General features: G+C 42.8%; 1 protein-coding gene across 5 annotated transcripts in view; it reads left to right on the plus strand.

The window, feature by feature from the left end:
- Positions 1 to 40: 40 nt before the first annotated feature.
- The window catches only part of Grk4 (G protein-coupled receptor kinase 4), a 107,857-nt gene continuing 91,949 nt past the window's right edge, over positions 41 to 15,948 (plus strand). For 3 of the 5 annotated variants that reach the window (XM_036201267.1, XM_036201265.1, XM_036201269.1), the window contains exons 1-4: positions 41 to 729; positions 7,288 to 7,383; positions 10,577 to 10,689; positions 12,007 to 12,081. In XM_036201267.1, the coding sequence (XP_036057160.1) occupies positions 678 to 729; positions 7,288 to 7,383; positions 10,577 to 10,689; positions 12,007 to 12,081 (336 nt within the window). In that variant the 5' untranslated portion in view covers positions 41 to 677. The remainder of the gene's footprint in view (positions 730 to 7,287; positions 7,384 to 10,576; positions 10,690 to 12,006; positions 12,082 to 15,948) is intronic. The other 2 variants (XM_036201268.1, XM_036201266.1) reach the window with 1 other exon arrangement.

Here is a 15,948-nt window from a genome sequence, read left to right on the forward strand (position 1 = left end):
GCGCTGGGCGTTATGGGATCTGTAGTGTCCCGTGAGCTGCCACAGTCTCCTCCGGCACCGGCCCGAGGGGAGCTCTCGGGCTCCCTCTGGAGGAAAACCGTTAGCCGGGGCCAGGCTGCTGTGCAAATTATCTGGCGGCCCCGGCGGCGGCGGCGGCGGCTTCGGTAGCCGTCGCCGCCGGAGACGGCTCTCCGGTCAGTGGGCTCCCCCGTGGGGTGGGGCGCAGCGGAGGCTCAGTGCCGCGCCGGGACCGGGCGCAGAGGCGAGAGTTAAGCGCCGTGGACTTGGGCTATGATGCTAGGAGGAATTCGAGCGACCGCGCGCCGGCACCGATAGCGGAGGCCTCTCGCCCTGACAACATAGCTGGAGCCCGTGGCGAGCCTTCCCCGGGCCAGCATTCGCACCGACAGCGACGGCGACGGCGGCGGCGGCGGCGGAGGCGGCGGCGGCGCCCCTGGTGGCAGTGGTGGCGACGCAAGAAGAAGCCGAAGAAGAGACGGCGGCGAAAGCGGTCGCGGCGGGCCAGCATCCAGAAGCCCTGTGTCCCGCCGGAGGTATGCGAGGAGGCTGCACCTGTGGATGTAGGGTCTCCCCGCCAGCCTTCCCCGCCTCCGTTGCCTACACCCGGAAAGATTCGACTCCCGCCTCCGCGGCGCCTGCGGCGCAGACTACGGGCCATGGAACTCGAGAACCTCGTGGCCAACACTCTGCTGCTGAAGGCTCGTCAAGGTAGGTGCACCCGGGCACTCGGTCTCCCCGAAGGTAGAGCCTCCTAGCCGCTCCAGTCTTTCAGAGAATCCTGCTGTCGGTGGGACCTTCACACTGCCCTCTCTAAGGAAGCTTTGATCCTACTGGAACCAGTCCTGGGTTCGTGCATGCTGCTTGGCCGGTGTCAGCAAGTGGTCAGTCTGGTCTAAGCTTTGTTGTGTTTTGAGTCCATAGCGCTTGTCTAACATGCTGAGTTCCATCCCATCTCAGCGCTGCTCATTTGAAAGACAGAGTGTGTAAAGGTGTGAAATGTATACTAAATCCCTAGGGTTTCTGGATTACCCAGGCAAAAGTGCCTGGGAAGTAGCTGTATAAAATACTATTAAGAAGCTTCAATGTGCCGGGTGGGTCCACGCCTTAAATTCCAGCACTTGGGAGGCAGAGGCAGGCAGATCTCTGTGAGTTCGAGGCCAGCCTGGTCTACAGAGCGAGTTCCAGGACAGTCTCGAAAGCTACACAAGTCCTAGGAACAGGTGCCATATCAAAAAACAAGGTGGGACCTTGGGCGATGAATGGTTCTGTAGGTAAGGTTCTTGCTGCACAAACATGAGAACCAGGGTTCATATCCCAAGCACCCTCATACATACTTGATGTAGTGTCACAAGGAAATAGGAGAATAGCTGTAAATCCTGTGTGTGTAAACACACACACACACACACACACACACACACACACACACACACAGAGTCAAAAGACAACTTCCAGGAGTCGATTCTCTTTAACCATTCATTCAACCAGAGTTGAAGACTAACTGAACCTACCTTGGGGTGGTGGGAATAGAAATCAAAACAAAACAAAACACCAATAGCAAAGTTGAAGCTGGATATATCAGAAGATATACTGGTAGAACATTTGAGTAATTAAGCTCTGATTAAATCCCTAGCACCGTAGAGAGATGGGAATGGGAGACAGAAAAGCAAAGCCTACCACCTAAACTTGTTTGTTCAGGTATCCAGGAAATGGATCTGGGAATTTTCCACAGATGTAGGAAAACCATACTCTAAAAGGGGAGGCAAGGAATACTGAGTCCTGTTCATGGGTCTGACATCTATCTAGATAAGTAAGCTCATTTAAACTCCCTAGCATCAATCTTTCTGGGAGCCAGGGGCCTGAGATCTCAGAGATCTCACCTACCTTAGCATGAACACCAAGACCAGCAGTGGACTTGGACTTAGTGGTCACCTTATGCTCTTTGGGCATACCTGTGAAGGTCGGACCAATGCTGTCTAAGCTGGGTGATGGATCTAGTCTTTTGTGGTGTGACCTTCTCACATTAGGGTTGTGGCTGCTGCTGAAGCAGTACCATGAGTATTCTGTGCAGATCCATGGGGGAGCTGCGACTTGGCAGGCTTTCTGAGGGGCTGGGTTTGGAGAGGGAGGAGGGCACGATGAGGCAGAGCTTCCAATGGAACAGTGGGCAGTGGGCTGTGGAATTCAGAGCTTCTAGTGTTGTGGTTTGCAATAGAGTATATGAGGAACACAAGATGACTGGAAGAGCCCTTGGGCCTTTACCTGCCTGCCCTGTTGTAGCAGAGCTTTCTCTCCTGAGCTTGGCCCAACCTTTTGGTGTAGCTCACAGTGTTATAGACCACTGCATTGAAGACAGAGCCCACCAGACTTCAAGGAGATGTGGCTTTCCTCCCAGTTTTCTGAGTCTTAGTTGTCACGTAAGCTACATGACACTGTTGGATGAAAGTCAGTGAAATTTTATCTTTCAGAATGTTTGAGATTAAAGATTTAATTTCTCCGACTTAAGCAAAGATTTAGTTATAACAGATCTTAAAAAAAAAAAAAACAATAAACAAAAAACATTGCAGTTAAACTCTTTGCCCCATTCTGGTTTCATCATGAGTGCCCTTGTCCTAGTTAGGGTTATTATTGCTGTGATGAAACACCATGACCCAAGCAACTTAGGGAGGAAAGGGTTTATTTCAGCTTATACTTCCAGGTAACAGTCCATCACTGAGAGAAGTTAGGGCAGGAACTCAAACAGGGCAGGAACCTGGAGGTGAGAACTGGTGCAGAGGCCATGGAGGGGTGCTGCTTATTGACTCCTCAAGGCTTGCTTAGCCTTCTTTCTTATAGCACCCAGGACCACCAGCCCAGGGATGGACTCACCCTCAATGGGCTGGGCTCTTCTCCATCAGTCAATTAAAATGCCCTACAGCAGAAGTTCTTAACCTTCCTAATTCTGTGACCCTTTAACATAGTTCCTCATGTTGTGGTGACCCCCAACCATAAAGTTATTTTTGTTGCCACCTCAAAACTGTAATTTTGATACTGTTACGAATTGTAATGTAAATATCTGTGTTTTTTAATGGTCTTAGGCGATCCCTGTGAACCAGTTGTTCAATCCCTAAAGTTGAGAACCACTGCCCTAAATGCTTGCCTACAGGTTAATTTTTTTTTTTTTTTTAAGATTTATTTATTTAGTATACAGAAGAGGGCGCCAGATCTCATTACAGATGGTTGTGAGCCACCGTGTGGTTGCTGGGAATTGAACTCAGGACCTCTGGAAGAACAGCCAGTGCTCTTAACCTCTGAGCCATCTCTCCAGCCCAGTACAGGTTAATCTTATAGAGGCATTTTCTTAATTGAGGTTTCCTCTTCTCAGATGATTATAGTTTGTGTCAAGTTGACATAAAATTAGCTAGCACAACTGACTCCTTGTTAGTTTGATACACAAACAGATCACTGTTAAGTCACAATCCTTCCTTTTTTGTTCATCCCCATGAACACACATTAATAAAGATATCACAGTGTAACATTTTACAAACTTAAGAAGTCTCACACCCTTTAAAAATTCAGACACTTAAAATATGCAGACTCTTAAAAATCCAAAGCCTTTTAAAATATAATGTCTCTTAACTGTGGGCTTGCATAAAACAAAACAAAAAACCCTTAAATACTTTCTTACTTCAAGAGGGAAGAACCATGGCACTGTCATAACAAATCAAAGCAAAACCAAATTCAAACTGTGTAAATAACTCAATGTCTTATGTCTAGGATCCATTCATGATTTTTTCTGGGCTCCTATGAAGGGCTTGGGTAAGTCTCTGGCTCTGCTATGCTTGTCTTGGAAGCTCTGGCTGGCTCTACTCCACCACTGCTGGTGATCTTGGCGGTCATCCCATGGTAGTGGCATCTCCAAAACGGCTGGGTTTCTTGCTGCAACTGGACTGCACCAGTTGCCTCTCCTGGGCTCACTTCAGGGATCCCAGCCCTGCCACACAGTGCCAAGCCTCAGTTGCTCTCCATGACCCCTTCATGCCTTCAAAACCAATACCACCTGGGTGACTCTTACACTACCAAGTTAGCCTGCCAGCACGAGGTGTAACCCTGGCCTCTTCTGGAACATGGATTCTGTATGCTGACCCTGAGGAAACATTCCTAGAAGATTTCACCTTGATGATGCTGGTCTCTTAATCATAGCTGATTCTTCAGCCCCAGCTGACACACATCCATTGTCCCAGCAAAATAAAGGTTTTACTTTAGTGGTTATAGTCTCTTGTTACTTACAGCAGTTCTTCAGTCCAGCTGACCAGACACCAGATTCTTTATACAAATGGTCTGGTAGAGTCTGCTTCAGTAGTTTCCCTTTAAAACTTCACAAGCCAGGCCTCCATTGTCTGCACTGCTCTCAACATTCTTAACTTCCAAACTCCTACAGAACAGCTCATTGAACTCTTAACACTCAATGGTTTTCTAGCCTAAAGTCCCAAAGTTCCTCCCATAATTCTCCCCAAAACAACATGGTCAGGTCTGTCACAGCAATACCACACTATCCTGGTTCCAGCTTCTCTTCTAGTTAGGGTTACTATTGCTGTGATGAAACACCATGTCTGTGGTGGTTTGAATAGGTATGCCCCCCATAGATTCATTTGTTGAATGCTTAGCCCATCGGGAGAGACACTGTTGTTGGAGTAGGTGTGGCCTTGTTGGAGGAAGTGTGTCACTGTGGAGGTGAGCTTCAAGGTTTTATATGTGCTCAAGCTACACCCAGTGTAGTACACAGTCTCCTGCTGCCTGCAGATCAAGATGTATAACTCTCAGCTCCTTCTCTAGCACCATGTCTACCTGTGTGTCACCATGTCTCACCATGATGATAATGGACCAAACCTCTGAAACTTTAAGCCAGCCCCAATTAAATATTTTTCCCTTATAAAAGTTGCCATGGGGGTTGGGGATTTAGCTCAATCGTAGAGCGCTTGCTTAGCAAGCACAAAGCCCTGGGTTCGATCCTTAGCTTAAAAAAAAAAAAAAAAAAAGTTCCCATGGTCATGGTGTCTCTTCACAGCAGTAGAAACCCTAACTGAGACAATGACCAAAGCAACGTGGGGAGGAGAGGGGTTATTTCAGCTTATACTTCCAGGTTATGATCCATCACTGAGGGAAGTCAGAAACTGGAGGTTGGAGCTGATGCAGAGGCTGTGGAGGGGTGCTGCTTACTGTTTTGCTCCTCATGGCTGGCTCAGCCTGCTTTCTTACAGATCCCAGGACCCCTGCCCAGGGGTGGCCCCACTCATAATGGGTTGGGCTCTGTCTATCAATTACTAAGTAAAAAATGCCCTATAGGCTTGCCTACAGTTTGATCTTATGGAGGCATTTTCTTTTTTTGGGGGGGGTGTTGGTTTTTTGTTTTGGGGGGTTTTTTGGAGGCATTTTCTTAATGAGAAGTTCCCTTCTCTCACATGACTATAGTTTGTGACAAGTTGACATAACTAGCCAGCACAGCCCTCTTCTCCAGTCTTCTAGGGGCTCTTGCCCCATGTTCTTCAAGTGTGTCCTCATGAGATCCTTGCAGGGAGGTCTCCTTCAATGCTACCTAGTCACAATAGCACCTTCCACCTTTTTAACTTTGATTTTGTTTCATACTGTTGACCAATATTACTAATTTTTTCTAATAATTTATTATTGTATGGCTAATTAATCTTTTCTCCCTTACTTAGGATATGGGGGGGCACTAGAGAGATGGCTCAGTGGTTAAGAGCATTTCTTTTAGAGACAACCTAGATTTGGTTCCTAGTGCCCACATGGTGGCTTATAACCTTCTATAATTCTGGTTCTAGAGGATCTGACCTCCTCTTCTGACCTCGATGTATGCCAGGCATTCACATGGTGCACACATAAAAATTCAGGCAAAACACTGACGCAAATAAAATAATTCTAAAAATTAAAAAAAATATACAGGAGGGACTTTGTTTTTGTTGTTGGGGATGGAACATAGGCCTCTATGCATGTATGTACTCTTATCTCTGAATTCTACTTCCACACCAGACTATACTTTTTTTTTCTTTTTTCTTTTTTTTTTTAAAGATTTATTTATTTATTATGTATACAGTGCTCTGTCTGCATGTGTCCATTCAGGCCAGAAAAGGGCACCAGATCTCATTACAGGTGGTTGTGAGCCACCATGTGGTTGCTGGGAATTGAACTCAGGACCTCTGGAAGAGCAGTCAGTGCTCTTAACCACTGAGCCATCTCTCCAGCCCCCACTTTTTTTTCTTAAAGAGATTTAAAAAAAAAAAAAAAAAAAAACGCTGCGTGTATGTCTCTGTCTCTGTCTCTACCTGCCCAGTGTGGGTGCCCCCCCCACCCGTGTGTGTGTGTGTGTGTGTGTGTGTGTGTGTGTGTGTGTGTGTAGTATAGTGTCTGTAGAAGCCAGAAGAGGATATTGGATCTCTTAGATTTGGGGTTATAGGCAGTTGTGAGCTACCAAACGTGGGTGCTGGAAATGAAACTTAGGTCCTCTACAAGAGGAGTATGCATCTTTACATACTGAACCCTTTCTCTCGTCACTGATTCTTTGTTTTTAATTGACCATTACTTTCTCAGTGCTTTTAAGGTGTTTGACACGTGGTAAGTGCTTAGTAAATATTTGTTTAAAAATAAATAGAAATATCTTCTGAACCAATGTTGATGAGTAGCACTGTACAGTGTGTCATGTTGGATCTAGTTTACAAATTTTAGAAATGGAAATTGAGAAATTTTATACTTAATTAAGCTGATACCTAGTTGAGACAAATTATTATAAACTTTATTCATTTTATGTATCTACTCAAATAGCGATATTAAAGACAATAGTATTTACAATACATGAAAAAAATCTTTTCTTTTGTGACTACCATATTGATTAATGATATATATATTTTTTATTTATTATGTATACAGTATTCTGCCTGCATGTGTCCCTGCAGGCCAGAAGAGAGCACCAGATCTCATTACAGATGGTTGTGAGCCACCATGTGGTTGTGGGGAGTTGAACTCAGGACCTCTGGCAGAGCAGTCGGTGCTCTTAACCACTGAGCCATCTCTCCAGCCCAATTAATGATATTTTAATAAAGAAATAAAAAAGAATTTTTTTGGGTCTAGGTATGATAATATAGCTGTGTAACCTCAGCATGAAGGAAGTTAATGCAGAAGGATCCAGAATTCAAGACCTATCTGGACTACTTAGTGAGACCTTGTCTCAAAAACAAAAACAACACAATTTGAAATCTAAATCTTTATCTTCTTTAGCAGGATTTAGTAAGAAGAAAGGCCGCAGTAAAAAATGGAGGGAGATGCTGAAGTTGCCCCCAGTCAGCATGTGCACTGAGCTGAGATACTCCATCGGTGAGTAAGTAGTGCCTTCCTATGTCTGCAGGGTATCTGACATTACATCAGTACTTAGATGTTATTAGTTTTTCAGTCTATATTTGCTTTAAAACTTTTCTGATACGTTTTTCATATAACTTCTTTAGTCTTTTGTATGTAGGAGAGATTTTGGGTTTTCTAGAGTGAAGTTAAGTAAGATGATTGCTGACTTTTTTATTAATAAAAATTAGTATATATTGAGGCTACAGAGTTGGCATAGTGGTTAAGAGTACTTGCTGCTCTTGCAGAGTACCCAGGTTTGGTTCTCAACATCCACCTGGCTGCACATAATTGTCTGCAGCTCCAGATCCAGACACCCTCTTCTAGCCTCCTCAGGCCCTGTGCACATGTGCACAGACATATATGCAGGCAAAGCACCCATACACCTAAATAAAAAACAAATTAAAAAAAGTGTTAAGCTGTGGCTGTGTATGGCTTTGTACATATGAGTGTAGTGCCTGTGGTGGCCAAAAGAAGGTGTTAGGTCTCCTAAAGCTGAAGTTGCAGGCTATTGTGAACCACACAATGTGAGTGCTACAAATGGATTGATTGGATCCAAGTAGCCACTGTGACCACAGCCAAGTCCATTTCTGCCTTTTTTTTTTTTTTTTTTTTAAATCTGCTTCATGGTCTTGAAGTTGAAGGTCTAAGGCTGCTCATTTTCAAACCATTCCTGGCTTCTGATACTGCTGTCCAAATAATTCAGGAGGAGAAGGTGACAATCTCTGCATTCTTACTCTCCTACATAGGGCCCAGCATGTGTTATGTTACCAAGAGGAAACATGGTAAAGGAAACATGTGTTAAGGTCCTAGGGGGAAACACATGGTGTCTTCCTCCTCGGTGAAATGTGAAATGGTGAAAGTGCTCTGACCTCAGAATACAGTCTGCAGGAGGTAGAGACAGTGCCCTCCAAATACTTCAGGAACATTTAAAGAGAAGCCTTCCTCATTGTTGACTCATTGAGGAGGGAAACTAAAGGGTGAGACCTCCTGTTTTCTGCACAGCAGAGGGACTCTGACCTTAGGTCTTCTCTGAAGTAGCTGAGAAACAACCAGAATTCAGACTGAGCTATAATTGTCAGAAGAGTGGTTCTAAAGATGATTTTATCCTCTTTGTTAATACCAACTACAGACGGTATCAGGAAAATAAGGAGAGTGAAGAGGAAGTGGTAGCCTGTATCTCAGCAATGAACTTCTTGTTTAGGGACTACCTGCCAGTTCATTTGGGCTTGGACATTTGGCCATCTTTGAGTTCTTCTCCTGTAGGTGGGATCAGAGTCCTCCTTTGAACTGACTTTTTAATCTTGGAGAATTAAATCACTGGTCAATGATGTCTTGTAAAAATAAATAAGTGTGTACAATTCACTGTTTTATTTATTTAGATATATTTTTGAGACATGCATTTATATAGGCCAGGCTGACCTTGAACTTCTGATTTTGTTTTTACCTCTCAAGTGCTAAGATTATGGGCATGTGCTGCCATACATGGTATATATGATGTTAGGGATGAAACCCAAGTGCATGCTATCTAAGCAGTCTGTCTACTGAACTCAGTCCCTAGCTCCCTTGCCTAGACATTTCCATATTTAAACCCAGTGATCTAAAATGAACGACTTAGACTCCCAGAATCACTTGTATTAATAAACTCTTTAATGAAGGGTTTGTTATGGTTTGCTCACCTTACTGTAATTCTCCAGCTTTAGAGTCACTTTTGGGAAACCAAATGTTTGTCTATTTCAACTTGAGAGCCACGGTCTTCGTTAGCCATTGTGAAAATACCATGGTCAAAAGCAACTTGGGGAGGAAAGGATTTATTTAAGTTTACAACTCTTAGGTCACACTCCATAATCAATAGAAATCAGGGCAGGAACTCAGGGTGGGAACCTGGAGGTAAAAACTGAAGCAAAGGCCGTGGAGGAAAGCTGTTTACTAACTTGCTTCCTATGGTTTGCTCAATTTGCTTTCATATACACCCCAGGACCACCTGGCCAGGTAGAACCACCCATAACGAGCTGGGCCTACCCATATCAATCATTAGTCAAGAAAATGGCCTATAGACTTCCTATTTTACAAAGACATTTTTCAATTACACTTCTCTCTTCCTGGGACTGGAGAGATGGCTCAGTAGTAATGCGTGCTGGTTGTTCTTACAGAGGACCTGGGTTCAGTTCCTAGCACCCACACTGGCTCACAACCATCTGTAAGTCTAATTCAGGGGATCCAGTGCCTTCTTCTGACTTTCAGATATTCATACACATAAAGTAAATCTGAAGAAAAAAATCCCTTCTTCCAAGATATGTCTAGGAAGATTTGAATTGACAAAAACCAACCATCGTAGTAGCTACTGCTAGGAGAGCAACTGGCCTACCTCCTCCCCTTCCAGTCCCCTTTCCTTCCAGTTCCCTTTCCTCCCCCCCCATTTCACTCCCTTCCCTTCCCTTTTCCCATCCTCATTCCCCCTCTTCTTTTGTTTTTAGTTAGCATACAAAGTAATGTGTGGTTTATATATTATGTACCCCAATAAACTTATCTGGGGGTCAGAGAACAGAACAGCTACTATATTAAACATAAAGGTTAGGCAGTGGTAGCACATGCCTTTAATCCTAGCATTCCAGAGGCAGAGATCCAACCTGATCTCTGTGAGTCTAAGGCTGTACTGGAAATAGAGCCAGGCATGGTGGCACACACCTTTAATCCCAGCACTGGAGATCTCATGTCTTTCTTGGGAAAGACATATGCCTTTAATCCCAGGAAGGTATCTTCCTTGATAATTTTCCACCTTATTTTTTGAGACAGAGTCTCTCACTGAACCTGGAGCTTGACAATTCAGCTAGATTGTCTGGCTAGTGAGCCCCTGGAATCTGCCATTCTTCACCTCTTCAGCCCTGGGAATACAGGAACACCCCACCATGCCCAGCTTTTTATGTGGGTGCTTCATATATGAACACAGGATCCCATGCTTGTGCAGTAAGCACTTTGCGAACTCAGATGTCTCCCATCCCTGCTTGTGTCTTTTAAATGTGTGATAACTCAGTTTAAATTAGTAAACAGTTTAGAAATTATCATAGAAATACTATTTTTGACTTCCATTATTTAAGTGAAAACAGAAAGTAGATTCAGAATAGAACCTAGTAGGTAATAACTACTATGCTTGTTTCTCCCCTTTACTCAGAAAAGGATTTTAGCAGCCTTTGTGACAAGCAGCCAATAGGAAGACTTCTTTTCAGACAATTCTGTGATACAAAACCAGATCTAAAGAGATGCATTGAATTCTTGGATGCAGTGGTGAGTGATTCATCTCAGGGTTGCACTGCCTGATTTTGTGCTTTTGAATATTAAAACCTAGACTTGGTAGAGTTGATAATTGTCTTGATGTTATATTTTCCTCCTTCTCTCCTTCTCTCTCTCTCTCTCTCTCTCTCTCTCTCTCTCTCTCTCTTTTTCGACCAAACACAGGGTTTCTCTGTGTAGCATTGCACCTTTCCTGGATCTCGCTTTGTAGACGAGGCTGGCCTCGAACTCATAAAGATCCACCTGGCTCTGCCTCCCTAGTACTGGGATTAAAGGTGTGCACCACCACTGCCTGGCTTCCTTCCCTCTCTTTTTGAGATAGAGTCTCACTTTGTAACCCACGCTGGTCTGGACCTCACTTTGTAGGTCAGGGCTCTCACAGTGTATCTTGGCCTGGCTTGAACTATAGCAGTCCTACCTCCAACTCATGATTGCTGAGCCTATGGATGGGCATGTATAACCTTCCTGGCTCCTAATGAATATTTTTATATATAAAAAGAATCAAGAGATGAATGCTGCCCTTCATCTTGCTTTCTCCTTTAAAAATATTTTATGTGTGAGAACCTGCATGCATGTTTGTGTGGAAGTGTGCCCAGTGTATGTCTGATGCCCCTTGTGGCCAGAAGGTGGTGTTGGATCCTTTGGAATTGGAGTTACAGGTTATTGTGAGCCACCATGCAGGTTTTAAGAACTGAACCTGAGTCCTCAGCAAGAACATTAAGTGTACTTAACTGCTAACCATCTCCTTAGCTTTGTTTTCTCTTTTTTTTATAAGCTGGAACTCCAGCTTATGGGATAGTACACTGTCCACATTTAGGGTAGATCTTTCCTGCTCAATTTATCCTTTCTAGAAACACCTTCATGAAAATATCTAGGAATATGTTCCTATGGTGGGTTTAAATCCAGTCAAATAAACAATGAAGATTAACCCACCCTCACTGACTTTTCTGAGACAAGTGTTTTAGAGTTTTTTGGAGGTGTGGGGTGGGGTTTGAAGCAGGGTTTCTCTGTGTAGCCCTGGCTGTCCTGGAACTCATTCTGTAGACCAGGCTGGCCTTGAACTCACCTAGATCAGCCTGCCTCCTGAGTGCTGGGACTAAAGGTGTGCACCACTACACCCAGCTCTCCCTGACTTTTTTACCCCGGCATTGTCCTTACATTCTTGGAGGACTATTTAAATTTAACCCATAGAACTGTTCTCTGGTTCTAAGGGTGCCATGTCAATTCATAGATCAGATAATTTAAAGCATTATGAAATACTGTTAGTAAGTAACATCACTAACCTTTCTTTTTTCTAATCTCTTCAATCAGGCAGAATATGAAGTTACCATTGAAGAGGAGCAAACAGAGTTTGGACTATCAGTCTTAAATAGATTCTTCAAGGAGGTATGGTTTCTTCTTTCTAATAAAGATTTTTGTAAGTAACATACAGTGTATAGCTCTGTTTTTTTTTTAAACCAACTTTTTTTAGATAAGATATAACAAATACATTAAAGCTTTTAATTTCTTACAAATGTTTCTCCCAGACTGGAGAGATAGCTCAGCAGTTAAGAGCACTGACTGTTTTTCCAGAGGTCCTGAGTTCAATTTTCAGCAACCACATGGTGACTCACAACCCTCTGTAATAAGATCTGGCACCCTCTTCTGGTATGCAGGCAGAACACTGTATGCAAAATAAATAAATAAATCTTTAAAAACAAAAAACATCTTTCTTCTTTGTATTTTTGTTTAGATTAAGAAGAAATAATAAACCTCTTAGAATATTGATTCAAAGAATTTAATTGTTTTATTTGCCTAATTTGAGCTAACATTTTTTCCTAAGTTTTTATAAGCCTTAGTTTTTATTCCTTCTTAAAAAACAAATCCATTTACTTATTTTATTTTTTTGTTTATTTTTATTTTATTTTAGTTAGATTCATCCACATCCACACAGGCAGGAGGGTCTCTCTATGCGGCACTGGCTGGCCTGAAACTTTTTTGCATACAGACTGGCCTCAGACCCACAGATACTCACCTACCTCAAGGACTATTGAAATTGAAGGCATGTGCCGCTGTGCTTGGCCAAATCCCTTCTGTTTTAATGTGTACCTCAGGGACTCTTTTTGATTTTTCAAGACAGGGTTTCTCTGTGTAGTTTTGGTGCCCGTCCTGGATCTTGCTCTGTAGACCAGGTGCGCCTTGACCTCACAGAGATCTGCCTGGCTCTGCCTCCCAAGTGCTGGGATTAAAGGTGTGCACCACCACTGCCCAGCCATGGGGGACTCTTCTTATACATTTCTCCTTAGTGTTTTTTATCATATCACAATGATTCTCTAGTTTTCTGATGTTTTGTTTTTGTTTTTTAAAAATGTTAGTGTGTGCTTTGCTTGTATGTTTCTCTGTGCACCACATGTGCATAGAAGAGGGCACCAGGTCTTCTGAGACTGGAATTACAGACAGTTGTGAGTTAACATGTTTGTTAATATTGCCATTTTTCTGGTCTTGTTTATGCAACCATATCTAGGAGAGACTGTTTCACAGCAGACTTCCTGGTATTCTGGCTCTTAGAGTCTTTCTGCCTCCTCTTTTGTGATATTCTCTGAGCTGTAGATGCAGGAGCAGTAATATAGATATATCTTTTGAGACTGGGCTCCCAATGATCTGTTGATCTTAGCATCATGTCCAGTTGTGGTTTCTGTGATGATCTCCATTTGCTTTATTGGCTTCTTGGACGAGGGGTGGTAGCGACACTCATCTAAAGGTGTAAGAGTAAGATTTAGACTATAATAAGGACGAGGCTTGTCTTAGTCTCTGCTCTGGTGTTGTGAAGTGAGCCTTAAGTCCTTTGTAAATCCAGAGCCAGATGAGCCAGTGTTTTTCAGCAAAAGCAATTTATTAAAACTTGTTATGCCAGGCGGTAGGGGCGCATGCCCGCAATCCCAGCACTTGGGAGGCAGAGGCAGGTGGATCTCTGTGAGGTCGAGGCCAGCCTGGTCTACAGAACTAGTCCAGGAAAGGCTCCAAAGCTACAGAGAAACCCTGTCTCGAAAAACAAACAAACAAAAAAACCAACTTGTTATAACTGAAATTATGTATGTATACTTATATATACATACATACATATAATGCTATGAATAACTTCCTTTACTGTGCCTTCTGTTGTGACTATTTAAAAGTACTAGGGAGATGGCTTAATTGGTAAGAGCTTACTGTACAAGCATGAGAGCCCAAGTCTAGATCACTAGCACTCATATAAAACATTGATACATACCTGTAATTTTAATGCTGGGGCAGTGGAGATATGAGCAACTTAGGGGCTTGATGACCAGCTGGTCTAGCTAGTCAGTAAGCTCCAAGTTCAGTAAGAGACACTGCCTCAAAAAATAAGACAAAAATAGGATGATACTCAGTGTTGACCTCCACATGTGCATATATAGATGCTTACATCTGTACACACATATGTGTATACACACACACACACACACACACACACACACACACACACACACACAGGGGGAGAGAAGGAGGGAGGGAGCATGAGCACACCCTCAGTTCTGAGAAGGGTCCTGTAATGTAGCAGTAGAAGGGAACAGCTATAACTATGGTAGCTAACATTAGTGACTACTCTTCTCAGCCTTATGACTGTAATAAATCACTTTACCCTCATAACAACCTGGTGATGTACTTACTATTTTTATGTGATAGGATTGGACATCATACTTACGTAAGTTATTCAAATTTGCACAGCTAATAGATATTTATGCCAGGAATCAAAACATATAGAGGTATCACATGGGAGAAGGATAGGGACTGATTTGTGAAACTAAAAAGTCAGCTTTGTAGAAAATAGGGATAAATGGGGATGGAAAAATTTGAATGAGGGAAATCAAAAATAAAGAGTGGAAAAAGTTAATTCTGACTCTCCTTTAGCACAGTAGGGTAATTATTAGTTGAAATACCGTGATACGTTTCAGAGTAACTAGAAGAGTATGAAATTCTCAGGCTACATCAATAATGATAGATAGAAATGATAGAGATAGAAATTCTTATTACTCTGCTTGATGAATACACATTGCTATATAGGCATTGAATTACTATAATATACCCCATAAAGATTAACAGGGTTTGGGCCAGGCATGGTGGTGCATATCTTTAATCTCAGCACTCAGAGGCAGAAGCAGGTGGATCTCTGTGAGTTTGAGGCCAGCTTGGTCTACATAGTGAGCTTTATCCAGGCCAGCCAGGACTACATCCTGAGACCCTGACTCAAAAAATAACAAAAAATAAATTTAAAAAATATGCAAAGTTTAAAGATAATAAAAGAGAATGTAGGAAGGGGCAAGCCTAGTCTCTAGACCAGTGGTTCTCAACCTGTGGGCCATCAAATGACTCTTTCACAGGAGTCGTCTAAGATCATTGGAAATATCAGCTATTTTACATTATGATTCATAACAGTAGCAAAATTACACTTACGAAGTATCAGCGAAAGTAGTTTTATGGTTGGGGGTTACCACAATATGAGGAACTGTATTAAGGGGTTGTAGCATTAGGAAGGTTGTGAACCACTGCTTTAGATGGACATTAATCCTTACAGGAGGGCTCTGTACTCATGACCAAAAAATTTCTTAAAGATCCTAGAACTCAATATCATTGAAATGCCAGTTAAATCTCAACATGAGTTTTAGAGAGATGAGATACTCAAACTACAGCATATGGTGAAAGATGTTTGTGAACTTCCTTTTTTCCTTTTTCTTTTTTATGTATATGTGTGGTATGTGTACATGTATGTATGTGCTTGAGTGTAAGTGCACATGTGTTGCCATAGGGTTCTGGGACCCAAACTTGGGTTCTTGAAGAGTTAATCTCTACAGCCCCTTATTTTATTTTTTATGTGTATATGAGTATTGCCTGCATGTATATTATATCTGTGTGCAGTGCCCCACTGAAGCTAGAAGAAGGTATCAGATCCCATGGGACTGGAATTACAGATGACTGTGAGCTGCTATGTGGGTGCTGGGAATTGAACACAGGACCTCTGGAAGAGCAGCCAGTGCTCCTAAACACTGACCCATCTCTCCAGCCCTCTTTCACCTTTGTTTGCTTGTTTGTTTTATTTTTGAGAGAGAGTCTTACTATGTAGCCTGGGCTGGCCTGAAACTATATAGACTAGGCTGTCCTCAAGCTCACAGAGGTCTATTTACCTCTGTCTCCCAAGTGATGGAATTAAAGGTATGTGTTACCACATCTGGGCTTTTTCAAATTATTTATTATTGT

Source organism: Onychomys torridus, chromosome 10, assembly GCF_903995425.1.
Source record: "Onychomys torridus chromosome 10, mOncTor1.1, whole genome shotgun sequence".
Taxonomy (NCBI): Eukaryota; Metazoa; Chordata; class Mammalia; order Rodentia; family Cricetidae; genus Onychomys; species Onychomys torridus.